The sequence below is a fragment of the Mauremys reevesii genome, linkage group 2 (genome assembly GCF_016161935.1).
Source record: "Mauremys reevesii isolate NIE-2019 linkage group 2, ASM1616193v1, whole genome shotgun sequence".
NCBI classification, from domain to species: Eukaryota; Metazoa; Chordata; order Testudines; family Geoemydidae; genus Mauremys; species Mauremys reevesii.
In genome coordinates, this window is record NC_052624.1 from 29,029,486 (window position 1) to 29,049,068 (window position 19,583).

The 19,583-nt window shown below is 43.3% G+C and overlaps 1 protein-coding gene across 3 annotated transcripts in view; it reads left to right on the forward strand.

The window, feature by feature from the left end:
* The first annotated feature begins 278 nt into the window (after nt 1–278).
* Nucleotides 279–19,583, forward strand: part of ITGB1 (integrin subunit beta 1) — an 82,623-nt gene continuing 63,318 nt past the window's right edge. For 2 of the 3 annotated variants that reach the window (XM_039527980.1, XM_039527982.1), the window contains exon 1: nt 15,029–15,055. In XM_039527980.1, coding sequence (XP_039383914.1) covers nt 15,044–15,055 — 12 coding nt within the window. In that variant the 5' untranslated portion in view covers nt 15,029–15,043. Of the gene's footprint in view, nt 617–15,028; nt 15,056–19,583 lie in introns of those variants that run through there. The other variant, XM_039527981.1, reaches the window with a different exon arrangement.

Here is a 19,583-nt window from a genome sequence, read left to right on the forward strand (position 1 = left end):
TACAACCAGGAAGGCTGGACACTTTTTCCTTGTAGCTGAGAGTCTCATACAATCACTTGAAACCAGGCGGCGGGGCCTATAAATAAACAAACAAACAAATAAAAACCCACCACCAAAACCCGCCAGGCTTATAATTAAAAGCAGGAATGTCAGCAACACACACTGCTGCAGCCTAGGACGGGGCGCACGAGTCTCTTACTCTTGAGCAGCGCCTGTGTCGCTTGCCCTGGCGCTACAGTATCATGGAGGGTGTCCCTAGGGGTAGGTGAGTCGGTCGGGCCAGGGCCCTATTCCCAGCTCCCGGGCCCAGTGCCCACGAGGAGCCGCCGCCAGGCTGCTCCCCCGCCCAGGGGCCGGGCCTAGCGGGAGCGGGAAGGAATGCGCTTCCGGAGGCGGAAGAGGAGCGGCGGCTGGGCCCCGACCCAATTCCCACCCCCCTGCGGCCGGACACGGGCTCCCAGCGAGCAGCACGGCGGAGGGAGCGGCGCCGGGCAGAGACACCCAGGGGACAGCGCCAGGGGCTCCCGCTGCGCCGCGCCCCGCGGGGACAGACCTGAGCCAGCCGGGCTCCGAGCGCGCCTCTGCCGCCGCCTTCTCCCGCGGAGCCATGGCCAAGGTACGGGGCTGTGGGGCTGCGCTCGCTGCTGCTTTGGGTTTCCGCCCGTTTGATCCGCGGCCCAACACGGGCCCGTTGTGCCGGGAGCCCGAGCTCCGGGCTGGGGCCCCGCGGCGAGGCTTGGGGCACAGACTGCGTGACCCGCTGCCTGGGAGGGACGGGGCTGGCCACCCCCATGCCGAGCGGGACGGGGCAGGGCACCGGCCGATGCGTCCCCGGGGGCTAAAGCGTGGGGCGCTGCCCGGCTGTGCTGGCTCTGTCCGCCCCGGGGCGCGGGCGGCGCGCAGGGCAGGGAGCCAGTCCCGGCCGCCTCAGGGCAGTGCCAGCGCTGGCTCCCCGGCCCAGTGCAGGCCGGGGCGGGGCTGCTCCTCGCGGGCCCCGGTTAGTGTCAGCGTGGCCAGGGCTCCCGGCCCTAAAGCCAGACAGTGAAATGCCCCGGCCCTTTGTCCGCCTGCCGCCCAGCCATTCAACGCTGTGGGGGCTCGGCCCAAGGGCCTGCCCGTGCCGAGCGGCCGCCAAATACCCCGTGGCACTTTCCACAGGGTGGGGGCTTTATCCCACAGCCTCCCTGAAGGATGGGAGCGACCCTCATCTGCTCTGCTCCCTGCCTTGGGGAGGGTCCTGTACGCACCCCAGAGGTGCTGCTTTTCTGTGGCATTTGTGAAATGCGGTGGGAGTCTAGAGGCGCTTTGTGAATGTGCAGTATTAATCCTTGTTCAGCCGAGCAACACTAGCTAACTTCTTAACTCACTTGGATACTAGCAGCCGTGTTCGTAAGGTGCCGTAGAGGAACTACTAAAAAGAGAAGGCCCTTCCCCACGCCCCGAAAAGGTTTTAGACACGGAGGCGGCAGACAACAAGGAAGGAGGGAGGGAGGAAGTAAGGACAGACAGACAGACAGAGCTACAGTAGTAAGATCATACAGTGACTCCGTTTAGGACTTTGCAGATCTGGGAGGTTCCCTATCACTTTTTTTTTAAATTGTGACCTGATTTCTTTGCGTGTATTGAAGTACATCAATGAAAGCAAGCTTGTGTAACATTTAAATCTGATTTAATACGTTGTGATTTTGTGTGATGATGTGACATTCTGACTGCTTGATAGTTCAGGATTTGTTGTTGTTTCTCTCATAAGTGTGTGTTTTTCAGGATTTTATAACTGCCATATAAACTTGTTGCGATCTGAAGGAGAGCAGGGAATGAATGCTAGGTCTCAGCATGTATTCAACAGATTACATGCTTTTTGGAAAAATACTCTAGCTGCAGCAGTATGAAAGCAATATAGTCTTTAAAATATGAATTATTTCCTCAATATGGCCTGGTCCTTGGGGAAAATAAGGGGAGGGGGGATTTTTTTCCTCAGTCACTGTAGAGCTACTATATATTGTGTCAAAATTTGGACTAATTTGGTGGGAAATGTCTAACAAAAAATCCACCCCGTGGTCATTAAAAAATTGTAAAATAAAATCAGAATGGTTTGTTTTATCTACTGTATCTGTCCTTAGAATGCCAGTAAGGCCCTGCTCATGCCAGTACTTAAGCGCATTCATTAGGTGAGCTGGACTGCTCTTGTGCTTAAAATTGAGTAACAGCGTATGTGTTGGTGTGAGTAGGGCTTTACTGGAATACAAATAGATCCAGGCCATCTCTGGTTTTGATGCATTAGAAATTCAAGAGGAAATTATTCTATGTCAAAAAAAAAAACCAGAGAGAAAACTTGAGCAGGACTGAGGTTTGGGATTTTTTGATTTTCCTTAAGTACTTTGACTAATGCCATTACCAAGTAAATTCAGAAATATCTAAATTTAAATAAGCCTTTGAAAATCATGAATACATGGTAGCAAAGACATAGTCTGTACATCTTCCCTACTGATGATAAAACTGATGATTCACTCTCCTGTCACACACTAAAATTAGTTACCTCAGGCAAATGGTTAAGTAGCATTGTGCAAGCCTGCCTAGAGCCGCATGTAAAGCCTGTGAAAACAGTGAGCAACTAGCAGTAGATGGGCAAGACCAGGTGAGTTAAGGATGACACATTGTTAACTTTAGACTGTCTACATTTGCAGAGTTTTTGCACTGGCAGTTTCACCAGTGATAGTGAATCGGTGAAAGAAAAGTGCTGCTTTGTGTACTCAATTCCACAGCTATCAGAGTGTTTCCATTTGCAGCACTTCCATTGTGGCAGATGAGAGCAGTGCACTGAGGGCAGCTAATCCCACAGTGAAGCTCTCTCCATTTTGATGATAGGTCTTGTGGGAAGGGGGGGTGGTGGCGGGAAATCCTGGGTCCCTGCACAGCCTCCTCTCCCCAAACACTTATCAGCTCCAGTAGCTCAGGATTGCTCAAAGCTGGGCATCCTTTGCTCTGTGGAGCAGGCATTGTCACCTGGCCAGATGATAAGTGAGCACTTGCCAAGAAAACAGGAAGGGGTGTTTCAAAGTTCCCGGGGCTTTGGGGAGGGGGGGGAGGGAAAGGGTGGATGTCTGCTTACCTGGCAGCAGAGCTGCTGGCCAGAGTGGTCACCTAGGCATTGTGGGATATCCTGCGGAGGCTAAAAGCTCTGTAAATAGGAAGAACGTGTCTTCACTTGCACATTGCTGTAAAACCATCACCGGTAAGAGCTGTTTGCCTCTCATGGAGGTGGTTTTCTTTTTTCGATGAAACTTCTGAGTTTCACCACAAAAACTCATTTGCACGTGTAGATGCTCCCACGGTTTCTGCTTTAAATGGCAAGTGTACACATGCCTTTAGTCCTTTAAAATTTTTGAAATTAAATATATTGAGAAGTGCAAGATTGACAGCTATGGAGACCGGAATCCTGTCTTAATAAAATCTAGAGCTAGAAAACACCTTTAAGGTTTGTCAGCATTTCAGTACTGGAGCTCTGGACTAATGGATTGAGCATTCGACTGGTAGTTAGAAGAATTGGATTATTTTCATAGAATTATAGAATCGTAGGACTGGAAGGGATCTTGAGAGGTCATGTAGTCCAGTCCCCTGCACTCACTGCAGGAGTAAGTATTATCTAGACCATCCCTGACAGGTGTTTGTGTAACCTGCTCTTAAAAAACTCCAAAGATGGAGATTCCACCACCTCCCTAGGCAATTCATTTCAGTGCTTAACCATCCTGACAGGAGGTTTTTCCTAATGTCCAACCTAAACCGCTCTTGCTGCAATTAAAGCCCATTGCTTCTTAGCTTATCCTCAGAGGTTAAGGAGAACAATTTTTCTCCATCCTCCTTGTAATAACCTTTTATGTACTTGAAAACTATTATCATGTCCCCCTCAGTCTTCTCTTCTCCAGACTAAACAAACCCAATTTTTTCAATCTTTTCCCATGGGTCATGTTTTCTAGGCCTTTAATGATGTTCTTTGCTCTTCTCTGGCCTTTCTCCAATTTGTCCACATCTTTTCTGAAATGTGGCACCCAGAACTGTACAAAATACTCCAGTTGAGTAACTTTTCCTGACTGTCATAGTTTTGCTGTGTGATTCTGGGCAAGTCGCTCAGCCTTTGCATCATTAACCTAATCTGTAAAAATATTAATTTGTATCCACCTTTGTAAAAGGCTTTGAGATCCAGTTGAAAAGGGCTGCAAGTTTTATTGTCTGAAGTATTTATGCATCTTCAGGTATCTCAGGGAATGATTGTTCCCTGAGGTTTTTGTTCAGTCTAGTTTTAAATGCCCCGCTTTATTGAGCTTTAGTGATTTAACTTGGGATCCCGCAGTTGAATACACCTCAATCTCTGGAAGCTTTTCCCGATGTTCAGAATAAGTCATCTTGTTCCCAGTTTTATTCCTTTTCTCTTAGTTTTACTCCTAACACTCTTCAGTGTAAACATATTTGTAAACAGTTGTTATGTCTCCCTTCCTTCTATGTCCTGGCTTAGTAAAAGCTATGTAGTACATACTTCGTTCTTAAATCTTTCCTAATAAATCAGTCTTTCTAGCACCATGATCAGACTTGTTGATCTTCTCAGCTATGTAGTTGTCAATATCTTTATGGTAACATGATATCTAGAATTTTCAGGTGTAGTTGCATTAGTGGGCTGTTAAATGTTTGCTCTGTGAGAGTTTGGTTTGTATAAGCAGCCCAAAACATTGCAAAACTGATAGATAAACAGGAACAGTTCCTCCCATTAGATAGATGGGTCTCCCTCCTATTTATCATTACTCATTTGATAGGTTAGCCAGTTTTCAATTTACAAACACATGCTTATCCACATGGCAGCAGGAGAAAATCACACTTGAACCAGTGTGGCAGAAAGTGGAATGTCTACAGGAATGTTTCTTGCACTAGAACCTTCAAATGAAAGGAACTGAAGGACCATTAGAGAGACAGGTTATTTATATCCTTTTTCTATAGAATATTGCACAACTACTTAGCTATCTGTGATGGGTTCAATCACAGAGACCCCCTTGGGACTGTCACCTGATGTGCTGAAATTACCTCTGAGCCAGTTTTTCCTGCCAGCTTGGGGCTTCCAGAACCCTGTCTTGTTGAGCCAGACATGCTAGCCATCTGGCCCAGTGTCCCATCTCCAGCCGTCACTATCCCTGATGCTTCAGAGGAAGGAGATAAAAAACTAAACAAAACAAAATAAGTTGTGGGTAGAAAACATCCCCTCCTGATCCCACAGGTAGCCAGCTGAAACCCTGAAGCAAAAGCTTTTAGGAATATAAGACATAGACTGGAAGTGAACCCTAGGGCTTCTGAGTCTTGCTCCCCACTGTCGCAAGTAATCCTGTCATACCGTTCCAGTCATACATTTGCTCATAAATTTCTTATAATTACCATCTGATAGAAAGTTTACTTATAGAAACGATGGCTCTTCAAGTATTGCCTCTGCATATTTCCTCTTGCAAGATGTGCCTCAGAGCCACTGTCAAGCTTGTGCTAATTTATCTGTAAGTAGAAAGATGGACTGGTGTTTAATTAAATAAGGGATGCAGGATGGTTCTCCAAAGCAAACAGAACTATATGCAGATCAAGGGAGAGTAGTGCTACCTTTGTGTTAAAGAACTTTAGGTAACAGCCCCACAGATTTCTTGGTAGAGGCATTAAAGAAAAGCCATTAGTGCCATCTTAGCTCTAGTAGAGTGAATTTCAAGACCCTCAGGTACTGACATCCCACCTAAAGCTTAACATGTTTCAGTGCATAATTCATTTAAACAGACCCTGAGTGGAATTAATACCCCTCCTTGAATTTTTTGTAGCTGTTGGAAAGCACCTCACCTAAACTGTGACCCTAAATTCTTAGTCCTATCAAAATTTAAAAACTTAGCTATTATATAGTGTGTCTCATCAGTAGATCTCAAATCACTTTACAAAGGTGGTCAGTATCTTTATCCCCATTTTACGGAAAAGGAAACTGAGGCACAGAGTGGGGACTCAACTTGCCAAAAATCATACAGAAAGCTAGTAGCAGACCCAAGCAGGGAACTAAATCCATGTCTGAGTCAATCTTCACTGCACAGTTAGCCTGGTGATTGGCACCTGGGTGTGAGCAAAGCCATACTAGAGTTACTGTGCCATCACTGGTGCTGCACTTGCCCATGTGTGCCCTTTGTGCTGCAGTTAGCCGAACCACTCTGATTGTTTCCCAGTGTGTTGTGGGAGATCTCGCCTGTCCATCTGGACACACCAAGGGTTGAGGAGGAAGCTGGGATTAGTGGGAAGGCAATGGAGGACTGACAGTACTTGAGTTGTTTAGCCTGCATCCTTACTGCAAAATGAGCACAATACCAGCCTGAGTAAAAGCGAGATCTAGCATACATTCAGTCGGGCCAGCTAGCCCAGGTTTAAAGCACTACCGAACTCAAGTGAAAGGGTTTGGTGAGTGGACAGGAAGTGGGGTTAGGGTCAACATTTGGGTAGCAGCTTGAGTTAACTCTTCCCCGAAGACTTAAGAATGTGATGTTTAGTAGTGAGAGATAAAGAGCACTCTCCAAAAGGATCAAAAGGTGGTGTATCTGTATACTTTGCCAGCAGTAAACTGAGATTCCACATAAGGACAGGTTCTCTGAACTGATGCATTAACCAGACCTTTCAAGAATCTCATGATGGTGGGATGGCTGAAGTAAGTGCCCAATGGACAGTGGTATGATGAGTTGGAACACAAGTATTCTTTCATTGATGTAAGGGTGAGGCTAAGAAAAAGACCACTGGGATGATAACTAGTCTGTACCAGATTAAATTAGGGTAAAGCAGTAGGTAGAGACAGATTATTTGACACCCAAAGAACAGAGAAGACTTTTTTTTGCATGTTTTGCTGTTTTTTGTTTTCTTTTCAACCTGCAGCAAGTTACTAATAATTTTGAGCTTATCTTTTGGCTAGATCAGTCATCTTCTCTGAAGTCCCTACTATATGAACACAGTCCTGTTAAAAATTTGAACAGAAGAGGGATTGAACAATATTTGCAAAGTTTAGTTTTATACAGGTTTGGTGTTTATTTGGTGTTAACTGAGGTACTTTATTCCTGCGGTTGGTTCAGGGTTGTCCTGGTCCTGAGATAAATGTTGTATGATGCATGTTAGATCAACTCCATTAGTCATGATAGGCAAGTAGTGCATGAGCTGCATGCTTGAGGGGGGAATTTAGTCTTGGTTCATTAAAGGTATGCTAAATATCTATCCATATCTTCTTATTGTGTAAGGAAGCAACTTATGTGCATATGCAAAATGTCAGCAAATACAGAACATCTTAAGCACAGCATTTTAAAATACTTGCCCATTGATTTTACTAAACAGTTGTGGAGCTAGTGTCTAATTATTTTAAAAATAGCCTCCACATGATCCAGAATACACTACAGTAATTCCTCACTTAATGTTGTAGTTATGTTCCTGAAAAATGCTACTTTTAAGCAAAACGATGTTAAGCAAATCCAATTTTCTCATAAGAATTAATGAGGGGGGATAGGTTGCCAGACAAAAGACTATATTTTATATAGAGATATACGCAGTATAAGTTTTAAACAATTTAATACTGTACACAGCAATGATGATTGTGAAGCTTGGTTGAGGTGGTGGAGTCAGAGGGTAAAAGAGGGTGGGATATTTCTCAGGGAATGCCTTACTGCTAAATGATGAACTAGCACACGGCTGAGCCCTCAAGGGTTAACACGTTGTTAATGTAGCCTCACACTCTACAAGGCAGCATGAATGGAGGTAGGCGAGAGTGCATGGCAGAGAGAGAGACGTTCATTGCCCCTTTAAGTACTCTGACCCCACTCTAAGTACACTACCTTTTTAAGTAGATCACCAAGTTGAGACAACAGCTGCTGCCAGCAAGCTCCCTCCCTCCTGAGCCCTGTCATGTCCTCTGCTCTGTGGAGATGGGGCAAAGGAGCGGGGGAGAGAGGGGGACACTCAGACAGCACCCCTCTCCCCTCACCCCTGCACAGCAATCAGGAGGCTCCAGGGAGCAGTCCAAGGCAGAAAGCAGGAGCAGCACATGGCAGTGGGGGAGGGACAGCTGAATTGCCCAGCAAGTGATAGCCTGCTGGGTGGCTGCCGCACAGGGAACTTAAGGGAGTGGGGAGCTAATGGGGTGGCTTCCGGTCCACACTGGTTCCAAGCCCCCACCAGCTAGCTCCAATGGGCTGCTCTTTCTGCAAGCAGTGGACAAAGCAGGCAGCTGCCAAACAACATTATAAGGGAGCATTGCGCAACTGTAAACGAGCATGTTCTCTAACTGACCAGCAACTAATAATGTTAACTAGGATGACTTTAAGTGAGTTACTGTAATTGAATTGCACAAAGGCAAGTCTACCACTGTGTGGAAAACAAGCAAGGATGTCAGTGTTACTTTTTCTTGGGTGGGGAAATCACTGATCAGAGTAAAAAAAAAAACCAAAAAAACGGAAATGACGAGTTTTCTTTTTCTGAAGAACACACTATGCAGGTTATTTGATGCAAATTGTTTAAATTGTATCTTAAAGCAGTAGGCTTCACAAACATAGCAATGCCAATGCGGAGAGTTTTTTCTCTTATCAAAGGATGTGGTGGGCAGGTTGTGAATTTGCATCTTTGGGTGCAATTGCTTGCATAGCTTTTCAGAAAACAAACCAAAACCAAGCCATCTTGGCTTACTTAGTGTCTTGGGCTGTATTGATTCTAGCAGTTTTTGCAGAATATTTCCATCCTTGCTCTAGCATTAGTGATTATTTGTGTAGATGAACCACTGGCATGTTTTATGACTGAGGCTGCTTGGAGCTAGTGTAGTTAGAGGTAAAATGGCTTACATTAGCACTTACTGTTCCTAGCACTAGGGGACATGCACTGTTAGTATAACAATTAGAATTGACTTAATTTCCAATGTAAGGAAGGCCCTAATTGTTTGAGTATGCATGTATTTTGGAATTTGCTGTTACAGCTGTCTGTCTTGAAGCAGTTTTTAATTGCAAAGGCTATTGTGCCCACTTGGTCATTTAATGTCCTATCTACACAGGTTCAACTGAGGAACCTCCATCTTATGGTTAAAATTTAGTTGTGGCTAAATCCAGTTCTAACTGCTTGGCTGGCTAGCATAGATGGAGCCAACCTGAATTTTAAAAAATGCTCTAGTTCACAAAAGAGACCTTAAAACTATGCTCTAACCCTGAGATCCCCAAACTGTGGAGTGTGCCACCCTGGGGGGGCACAGAGGAATGTTAAGGGGGACACACCTGGGGCTCCCCATGGGAGGTAGAAGGGAATGCTACCCATCTCCATTCCTGGCTCCGGCTGCTGACCCCAGCTGCTGGCCCAGTGCCCTGGCTGTTAGCCGCGCGCCCCGACTGCCAGTCCCCTTACTCCTGTCTGTATACCTTCCTGGAGCTGCAGCCCGGTCCCAGGTGGGGTTGGGCACAAGTGGGGGCGGGGGGTGGCAAGGTAGAAGTTAATTGTTGCATCTTGTTTCAGATTAGGTAAGACCACCTCTTGGAGAGTGACTGTCATTTTAAGTTTTGTAAAGCACCTAGCATATTGGGGAGCCCCAATCTTGATCTGGGCCTTTGGGTGTTGCCATAGTGCAAATAAATAACTTATTCAAAGGTTAAAGTTGGTTTTCTGTCAGATCAGGTTGTACTTTCGCAAATATTTATACTAGAATTGTGGGATTACATATTTGTAGGAATCTAGAGTGTAAGTGTTCTGACACTTACAACCAGACAGCTATCCTCCACCATGGAACTAATTTTCACTGTGAATAGGTAACTGGTGCATGTGAGACATTAGCTCATGGGGCCCTACAACTAACGTAACTGAGATCAGGAAGCAGAATGTCATTTGCTAGCCAGAATTTTAAGGTTATATGTATACATTGGGGATGAGGTGGTCTGAGAGCTTTTTGTTACTTAATGCTCAAATTGCCGAGCATTTACCCAATGGTGTGTGTGAATAGTCTCAGTGTTTCCTGCAAATGCAATTCTAAATCATTTTAGAATAATGAATGATTAAGTTTGCAGTTGAAATCTGGGAAATAAATATCTAACTTTAGCCTTTGAACAATTAATTGGGAGCCTGAAAAGGAACTGGGAATAAATAATTTCAGCCTTGTATTCTGTTCAGTCTCTACCTTGAGCTAGATGGCATGTTGAACCTTTGTCCAACCTCAGTTAAACTCAGTCTGGCAAACAACCAAGAGTAGTTTGTTAATGACAGTGGTTAAATTCTGTTGAAGGACATTGAGAATGGGATTTGTTTATTACATAGTGCCTGGATCCCCAGTCAGGATCAGTGCCTAGATGCTGTGCAAACATGCCTAAAGCACTGTGCTAGCTTTGCTGTAGACAGGCTTCAGGCAATTCACTGCCATATATAATAAAAATCTACTTCAGCTTGGCTGTGCCATTGCTGGGAAACAACTAAAAAACACTTATCCATAGAATCACCCTTGTTGCTGTTTCATTCTGCAAATTCTGTGAAGTAGAGGTGCTTAAACTTGCAAATTAAGATTGTGAAGATATATTTTAAAGTAAGTTTGTGGCCTTTAAGTCTCTCTAGGCCAGTGTTTCTCAAATGCATGCACTGTGGCCGCATGTGGCCGCTAGGGGCTTTTCTTGCTGCCAAAGCCTCCTGGGCAGTGATTGTGGGCTGGAGGGGGCAGCACGGTGATGTTGGGCCCTGCCTTCCCTCTTGAGCCACAAATGTTGGAGGACAGTTCCCCACCTTCCCCGGGGCGGTGGGGCTGTGGCTTCCGGCTTCAGCCCTGCTGTGGCAGGCGGCAGGCTCTGGCCACGTGGCAGTGGGCTCTGACCGTGGGGCTTTGGGATCTGGCTTTGGCTGCACAGTGGCAGCTCTGTCCCCTGGCCAGTGTACTTCAGCCTCCCCTCCCCCACCCTTATTGCACCTGGTCCCCGCTGCTGCTCCTGGCCCCTCACCCATTCACTCCGTCACTCCTGGCCCCCACTGCCTCCCTACCCACCTCTCCATCCAAGGCTTAATTTGTCCCCCGTTTGCCAGGGAAAAGTGATAACTTGCATGTTTGTTAATATCACTTTTCACTGCCTCCCGGCTAGCTAACAAGTCTTTGCTGTGAAAAGTGATATTAACAAACATACAAATACACCTCTACCTCAATATAACGCTGTCCTCGGGAGCCAAAAAATCTTACCGTGTTATAGGTGAACCTGCGTTATATGGAACTTGCTTTGATCCACCGGAGTGCGCAGCCCCCCTTCCCCCGCCCCCCGGAGCACTGCTTTACCGCGTTATATCCGAATTCGTGTTATATCGGGTCACGTTATATTGAGGTAGAGGTGTATCACTTTTCACAGAAGCAGACTTACTAGCTAGCAAGTCTTAAAAAAAAAAACCCAACAATCAAAAAACAAAAGAAACAACAACAAAAAAGACAGCAACATGCAAAGCACCTTATTGTGTTTCCATTCTGTTTAGTCCTGTAAAGAATAGAGACAACTGTATGTTGTTATTGAGTCTTCAAAAACACCCCCTCATAAATAAATTACTATGATCGGACATGTATATGTGCATATGTATTTGTTTTTCCTAAAGTTAATTAAGTATTTTAGGAAAAATTGTCGAAGCAGCCACCAGCAAAAGTTGGTGGCCACATTCTGAGGCCATCAAAAATTGTTGTGAGAACCCCTGCTCTAGGCAATCCCACTAAAATGGCATGTTTCATTGTTTCAAGGTTGTCTTGTAGCAGAAGAAACAACAGTGAACATCCACTAGAACAGGGGTAGGCAACCTATTGTTCCTTGTGCCGAAGGCAGCATGTGAGCTGATTTTCAGTGGCACTCGCACTGCCCAGGTCCTGGCCACCAGTCCGGGGGGCTCTGTATTTTATTTTAATTTTAAATGAAGCTTCTTAAACATTTTAAAAACCTTATTTACTTTACATACAACAATAGTTTAGTTATATATTATAGACTTTTAGAAAGAGACCTTCTTAAAACATTAAAATGTATTACTGGCATCCGAAACCTGAAATTAGAGTGAATAAATGAAAACTCGGCACACCACTTCTGAAAGGTTGCTGACCCCTGCACTATAATTAAAGAGGAGTTTTTGTTAACTACTGCAGAACCCCATTGATTTAATCTGGGGATTTGGGTTGTACCTAAAATTATGGTTAAATGTAAGTCAGTTAAAATCTGGTACATTATATCTAAAAAAAAAAAAAAGAGGTTACTTGATCATGTGTTTCTGCCAGTCACTGAAAGGTGAACATTGCTGTGTAAAACAAGATTTCTATTTAAATGTTGGGTTACTCTGTCATCTGCCAACTGATAGCTTCCTTCAAAATGTCAGTATGGTAATATGCAGTGAAATGTTTCTAGACCTTTTTGTAAGAAGCAAGTAGCTAATAAACCTGGTTTGCTTAAGCTTCTACAGTTTTTAAAAATAAAAATACATACTTTTTCCTTGCTATTTCTTTACAAGGATAGATAGCTTGCCGTTATGAAGAACAAGGTATATTTCAAAGGCAGAACTGAGTCATGAGCACCAGTTTGGTCAGCTGTGTAAGAATTATATTTATATGCTGAACTAAATATTGTGTGTGGATAAATTCAGCCTGTAAGGTACACAAAACTAAAATAGCCTCCTAATGGGAGGAGTGGAGGCTGGACAACATAATAGGATTATTTTATATTGGCACAAAGGGCATTCATGTATGCTACTAATAAAGCATAAATTACTATGTCGGATTTTTATCTTCTATGCAGCTGAAGTGGAAATGTTAAGATGGAATATGTGTCTTGCAGGCTAACAAGGCCTCTACAGCCTGGACTTAAAGTGTTAAATACCCAACACAAGTCTCCAGAAAGTTATAGTGTCAAATTGCAACTAAGACTTAAATTTACCATTCCTGGGCCACTTAAATAGAAAGACCTCCATAGGCAAATCCTTGCTCCTAATAGACACAGGTTCAGGATTATTTCTTTCCTGTGACTGATTGATTTATGTCAACCTGACTGAACAAAGCTTTAACATCATCCCCAATCAAAAGATCCTTAGGCAGCGACTTCCTTACACCAGCTATAACTTTGTTTAACACCATTCCATTCAAGATGGATTCTGGCTAAAAGCACACTTACAGTAAACTCACAGAGGATTATAATATTCACACTCTGATTTAGTAAATAATCTTCCTCTCTGACAAGATCTGCTTTAACAAGAGTGATATTAGAAGCTGTAATTTGCCCTAAACAGCTTTTACCATTGACTTTTACATTCTCTGCACAAGTTATGGGGTTACCGTCAGCCGAGCTCACAGTAAAAGCATTTACATAAAAGGTGGCAGTGTTGGGGTAAATTTGGTTACACACAGACAACTGCTTAGAGTCAAACAACATACCAACATCTTTACAAACTGGATAGATTCTATCCTCATCTCTGTTGTTGAGAGGAGCTAGTTTTTCAGGAAGATACAGTTCCTCTTCCTTTATTCTCTTGAGTTGGAGCTTAAGTCTGTCCACTTTTGCCTTAGCTTCTAGTTCCTGCAATTGAATATATGCCATTCTTTGTTCATGTTCAAAACACAGGCATTCTCTTTCAGCAACTTCTCCTTCCTTATCAACTATTTTTTGCTCTTGTTCTAGCTGCTGGTTTCTTACTGCAAGCATTTTTGCTAGGTCTGCTTCCTTATCGCTGACAATTAACAGATTTTTCAGTTCCTACTCTTGGGCCTTTTTCTTAAAAGACAACCCCCTCTGTGAGCACAATTCTTCCAGGTTTTTGCTGTCAGGATCTTGATCATGGGTCACTCACTGTAACTGATTTTTAACCCTTAAACTCTGCAATATCAAAATTAAATTTTGGCAAGTGTGTGGTTCTGATCCAAAACCCCAATTAACCTGTGGTAATGTGTATCCAACCACGACTACGCCACTGTGACCGGTGTCATAGGGGGTCCAGCTGTGGTCACTCAATTAGGGTGAACTGCAAAGAATGGGGCGGCAAAATCCTAAAAAGCTGGTGGATATTCCAGTACTTAGATTTACCAAGACAGCATGAAACAGCTTCTTTATTACCTTACTGGTTACTTAGAAGACCAAACAACACAGTTCCCTTAAAATGATCCAGCCTCAGGCATCTATTTAGGTACCCACGTCAAATATGATGATTTCTGAAAATCTTATTTCACCATATAAAATAAAAGATTCTACCAATCCCAAAGGATCGGACACATTACCTCCCAGGTTATTGAATATTCCAGATGTTACCCAAATACATTCTACAGCCAATTCTTATTAACTAAAATAAAATTTATTAAAAAACGAGAGAGAGAGTATGGTTAAAAGATCAATGTACATACAGACATGGGTCCAATTCATTGAAGTTCAGATTCATAGCATAGATGGTGAGCTTTGTAGTTGCAAAGAGTTCTTTCAGAAATAGTTAATAGGTCATAGTCCAATGTCCAAATATCATATTCAGGGCATACCAGCATAACTGGGACCTCAGTCTTGCAACTCAAACTTCCCCTGATGAAGCCTAAGCAGATATGAGATGACAGAATCAGGACCCAAGGATCTTTTATACAATTTCATGTCCTCTTTGACAAGTTGGGATTTCCTCACGGAACAAAAGGTAATTAAGATGACTCGGAAGGAGGTTCATCACCTGTACTTATCTATACGAATTAACATAAGGCCATTTGCTTTTTCCTCCACCATTCACAGTACTTTCAAAGAGAGATGAATACCGAGCTATCCCATGTTTACAATTCATTTAAATGATATCAGAATACAGCATAGACAGGGACTGTTGATTACATTGTAGACCCTACTCATACATATGTAAATACACAAAAACACAAACATTATCGCCCCACATGTCTTCTGTGGGTTATTTATTTTGCCGGATGTTTAACCATTTCTAGCCATGTATCACATAAGGACTGACATTATTCTTGTAATAATCCCAGCCTCAAGGAGACTGCAGAATAACACAAGATGGGACACGCAGGAGGAAGATGATATCAGAAGTGAGCTTCTTTCTCTTGTTTTCTCTCTGATAGAGTGATTGGATAAGTCATCTGAGTTCTAGGATAGCAAGGACTTTGCATTTGTGACGTTCCAAAGCAGTTTTTGCTGCAAAGGATGCAGATGCTGCAGTTGAGATTAGGCATAACCCACAAGTAAAATAGTAAATGAATTTGTATCACTAGCATTTTAATTAGATATAACTGGTGACCTCTGCTTGCCATGCTTTTGAACTGCATAGGCTAGGGAAAATATTCATCTTTTTCTTTGTTCACTTACATCTAAAGAACCTAAAATTCAGTTTTAAATGTTGATACATTCAGATTTTGATTGTTTAGAACACAGAAACCCAGAGCTTGTCAACGGAGAAATGTAATAGAGTTAATAGTATAACTACAGGAAATGGCCAAACCCCTGGTTTAAGATACCTGAATAAGAGTAGAAGAAATAAATAGGGCTGTTGATTAATCTAAGTTAACTCATGCAATTCAACTCAAAACATTAATCACGATTAAAAAAATTAATTGGGATTAATCGCAGTTTTAATCGCACTGTTAAACAATAGAATACCAACTGAAATTTATTACATATTTGGATGTTTTTCTACATTTTCAAATATATTGTGTTGTAATTGAAATCACAGTGTTGCAACTGAATTCAAAGTGTATTCACTTTGTATTATTTTTATTTTACAAATATTTGCACTGCAAAAATAAGAACATATTTTTCAATTCACCTCATACAAGTATCATAGTGCAATCTGTTTATCGTGAAAGCGCAACTTACAAATGTAGATTTTTTTTTTATTACATAACTGCACTCAAAAACAAAACAATGTCAAATTTTAGAGCCTACATGTCCACTCGGTTCTACTTCTTATGCAGCCAATCACTAAGAGAAACAAGTTTGTTTACATTTATGGGAGATAATGCTGCCTTCTTCTTATTTACGTCACCTGAAAGTGAGAACAGATGTTTGCAATGCAAGGTATTTACATGCCAGATATGCTAAATGTTCATATGCCCCTTCATGCTTTGGCTGCCATTCCAGAGGACACGCTTCCATGCTGATGACGCTTGTTAAAAAAATGTGTTAATTACATTTGTGATTGAACTCCTTGGGGGAGAATTGTATGTCTCCTGCTCTGTATTTTACCTGCATTCTGCCGTATATTTCATGTTATAGCATGACCCAGCACATGTTCGTTTTAAGAACACTTTTACTGCAGATTTGACAAAATGCAAAGAAGGTACCAATGTGAGATTTCTAAAGATAGCTACAGCACTTGACCCAAGGTTTAAGAATCTGAAATGCCTTTCAAAATCTGAGAGGGACAGGATTTGGAGCATGCTTTCAGAAGTCTTAAAAGAGCAACACTCCAATGCGGAAACTACAGACCCTAAACCACCAAAAAAGAAAATCAGCCTTCTGCTGGTGATGTCTAACTCAGATGATGAAAATGAACATGCATTGGTCTGCACTGCTTTGGATTGTTATTCAGCAGAGCCCATCATCAGCATGGACGCATGTCCTCTGGAATGGTGGTTGAAACATGAAGGGACATATGAATCTTTAGCGCATCTGGCATGTAAATATCTTGCAATGCTGGCTACAACAGTGCCATGAAAACCAAACTCCTGTTCTCAGTCTCAGGTGATGTAAACAAGAAGCGGGCAGCATTATCTCCTGCAAATGTAAACAAACTTGTTTCTCTGAGCGATTGGCTGAAGTAAGTAGGAGTGAGTGGACTTGTAGGTGCTAAAGTTTTACATTGTTTTATTTTTGAATGCAGTTCTTTTTTTGTACATGTACTTACAAATGTAGAGTTAACTTTCACAATAAAGAGATTGCACTACAGTACTTGTATTAGGTGAATTGAAAAATACTATTAATTTTATTTTTCCAGTGCAAATATTTATAATAAATATAAAGTGAGCACTGTACATTTGTATTCTGTGTTGTAATTGAAATAATTATATTTGAAAATGTGGAAAATGTCCAAAAATATTTATATAAATGGTGTTCTATTGTTTAACAGCGTGATTAATCACGATTAATTTTTTAAATTGCTTGACAGCCCTAGAAATAGAGTATTAACAATCGCACCAGGAATTAAGTCTCAATTCGGTTCTAATTAATTTCCTTTGTGCGGTGTTTATGCATAATTTATAAGCTGTAAAAATCCCCCATGTCTATAAGCAGTACTTCCCTTTCTAACATTGATATGTTTGGTAGAATAACTTCTTAAACCAGGGGCGGGCAAACTTTTTATATGGAGGGGCTGGTGGCCTGCCTCCCCAGGACTCCTGCCCCATCCAACCCCCCCTGTTCCCTGACGGCCCCTCTGGAAACCCTGCCCCATCCACACCCCCGCACTCCCTGTCCCCTGACTGCCCCCGGACCCCTGCCAACCCCTCCTCTCATTCCTGATGCCCCCCGGGTACCCCTGCCCCATCCAACCTCCCCTTCTCCCTGTCCCCTGACTGCCCTCGGAACCCCTGCCCCCATTCAACCCCCTGTTCCCCCCTGACCCCTATCCACACCCCTGCCCCCTTACCACACTGCCTGTAGCACAGGTGGCTGGCGGCGCTACAGCCGCGCCGCCCGGCTGGAGCCAGGCCACGCCACCACCATGCAGCACAGAGCACCGGGTCAGGCTGGGCGCTGCAGCTGCACTGCCCCAGGAGCTCAGAGTCCCGCCGCCCAGAGCATTGGGCTGGCAGAGGGGCAAGCTGAGGCCGCAGGGGAGGGGAGACAGAATGGGAGGGGCCGGGGGCTAGGGGCCGGGAAGGATGGTCCCGTGGGCCTAGGGTGAGCAGACAGCAAATGTGAAAAATCGGGACAGGGGGTGTGAGGTAATAGGAGCCTATATAAGAAAAAGACCCCAAAATAGGGATTGTTCCTATAAAAATCATGACATCTGGTCACCCTACATGGGCCGGATGTGGCCCGTGGGCCATAGTTTGCCCAACTCTGTCTTAAACCATGGAATCTTGGCTTGAACACGCATTTAAACAAAGCAATATGAAGAAAGTATAGTATAAATAAGGCCCTGTCCACATTAGGACAAAACTAAACTGTATAAACGTGGTTAACATTTCAAAAACCACTTAACATAATAGTATTATAGTAGCCCTTAAGATCCCAAGTAATGAACCATCTCACTGTTGTGCTGGGCACTGTGCAACCATTAAAGACAGAAAAAAGGTTATAAGGTCTTGAAGTAGGAACAGTGTAATCCACATTGCTCCTTCTAGGAGGCCATTCCAGAGCACTGAATGATGGGGCATATACTGGGATGCAGCCAGTGTTTACTGGGCTCATAACAAAGAAATAGGCCCCTGCCAGTTGCAGCGTCCCCACATTGTCCCTTGCAGCCTGGTTCCTTCAAAGTACTGGTGTTCCCAGCTTGTGTGTGGCCCATTTGAAGTTTTTTCCCTTGCTCATTCTATTTCTGCCTCTCTCTCGCCCTGTTCGGGTTTCTCATCTTTCATACTATGCTAATTTTGTTCTCAACATTTTCTGTGCCCTCCTTTCCTGTCACTCCATCCTCCCTACTTCTTTCTGCTTCTCTTGCACTTCTTCTTTCTGCCTGTAATGTACCTATGTTAATTTATTCTAATATGAAGTATCTCACAGCACACATGATTTCTGTCAACATAAGGGATCTATTTAGGATGCTTCATCAGCTGCAATCATGAAAATAATCTATGTGTGTGTCCTTCAAACCTGACTAGTTAGTATAGCTTTTGAATTATGTGAATATTTCTTTGGACTCTGAATTAGGTGAAGTTTATCATCTTCAATTCCATTAGTCCAGGGGTAGGCAACCTATGGCCCACGTTCCAAAGGCAGCATGCGAGCTGATTTTCAGTGGCACTCACACTGCCTGTGTCCTGACCATCGGTCTGGCGGGCTCTGCATTTTAATTTAATTTTAAATGAAGCTTCTTAAACATTCAAAAAACCTCATTTATTTTACATGCAACAATAGTTTAGTTATATATTATGGACTTATAGAAAGAAACCTTCTAAAAAATGTGAAAATGTATTACTGGCACGTGAAACATTAAATTAGAGTGAATAAATGAAGACTCGGCACACCACTTCTGAAAGGTTGCCGACCCCTGCATTAGTCAGTGAATTTCATAGCTTGGGGGGTGTGGGGAAGAGTAGGTGGGGGTGGGTGAGGATATATGGAAATACATGGAAACAAAGTACCCTGAAGCTAAGTTTACAACTAAGGCAAAACAAGTTAATTCTGACCACAGTATTCAGCTGGAAAGACTCGCTGTGCCGTATCCATTCAAGAATCTTGAATATGGATAGAACTACTTTGAAATCAATGACAGCAAGCCTACAGAGACTTTAACAAGAGTCTGATGATCAAGATGTTATAGCCTGTAACATGAGCTGTTCTATTCTGAACCAACAATATCAGGGATGGGCAAACCTTTTGGCCTGAGGGCCACATTGGGGTTGCAAAACTGTGTGGAGGGCTGGGTAAGGAAGGCTGTGCCTCCCCAAACAG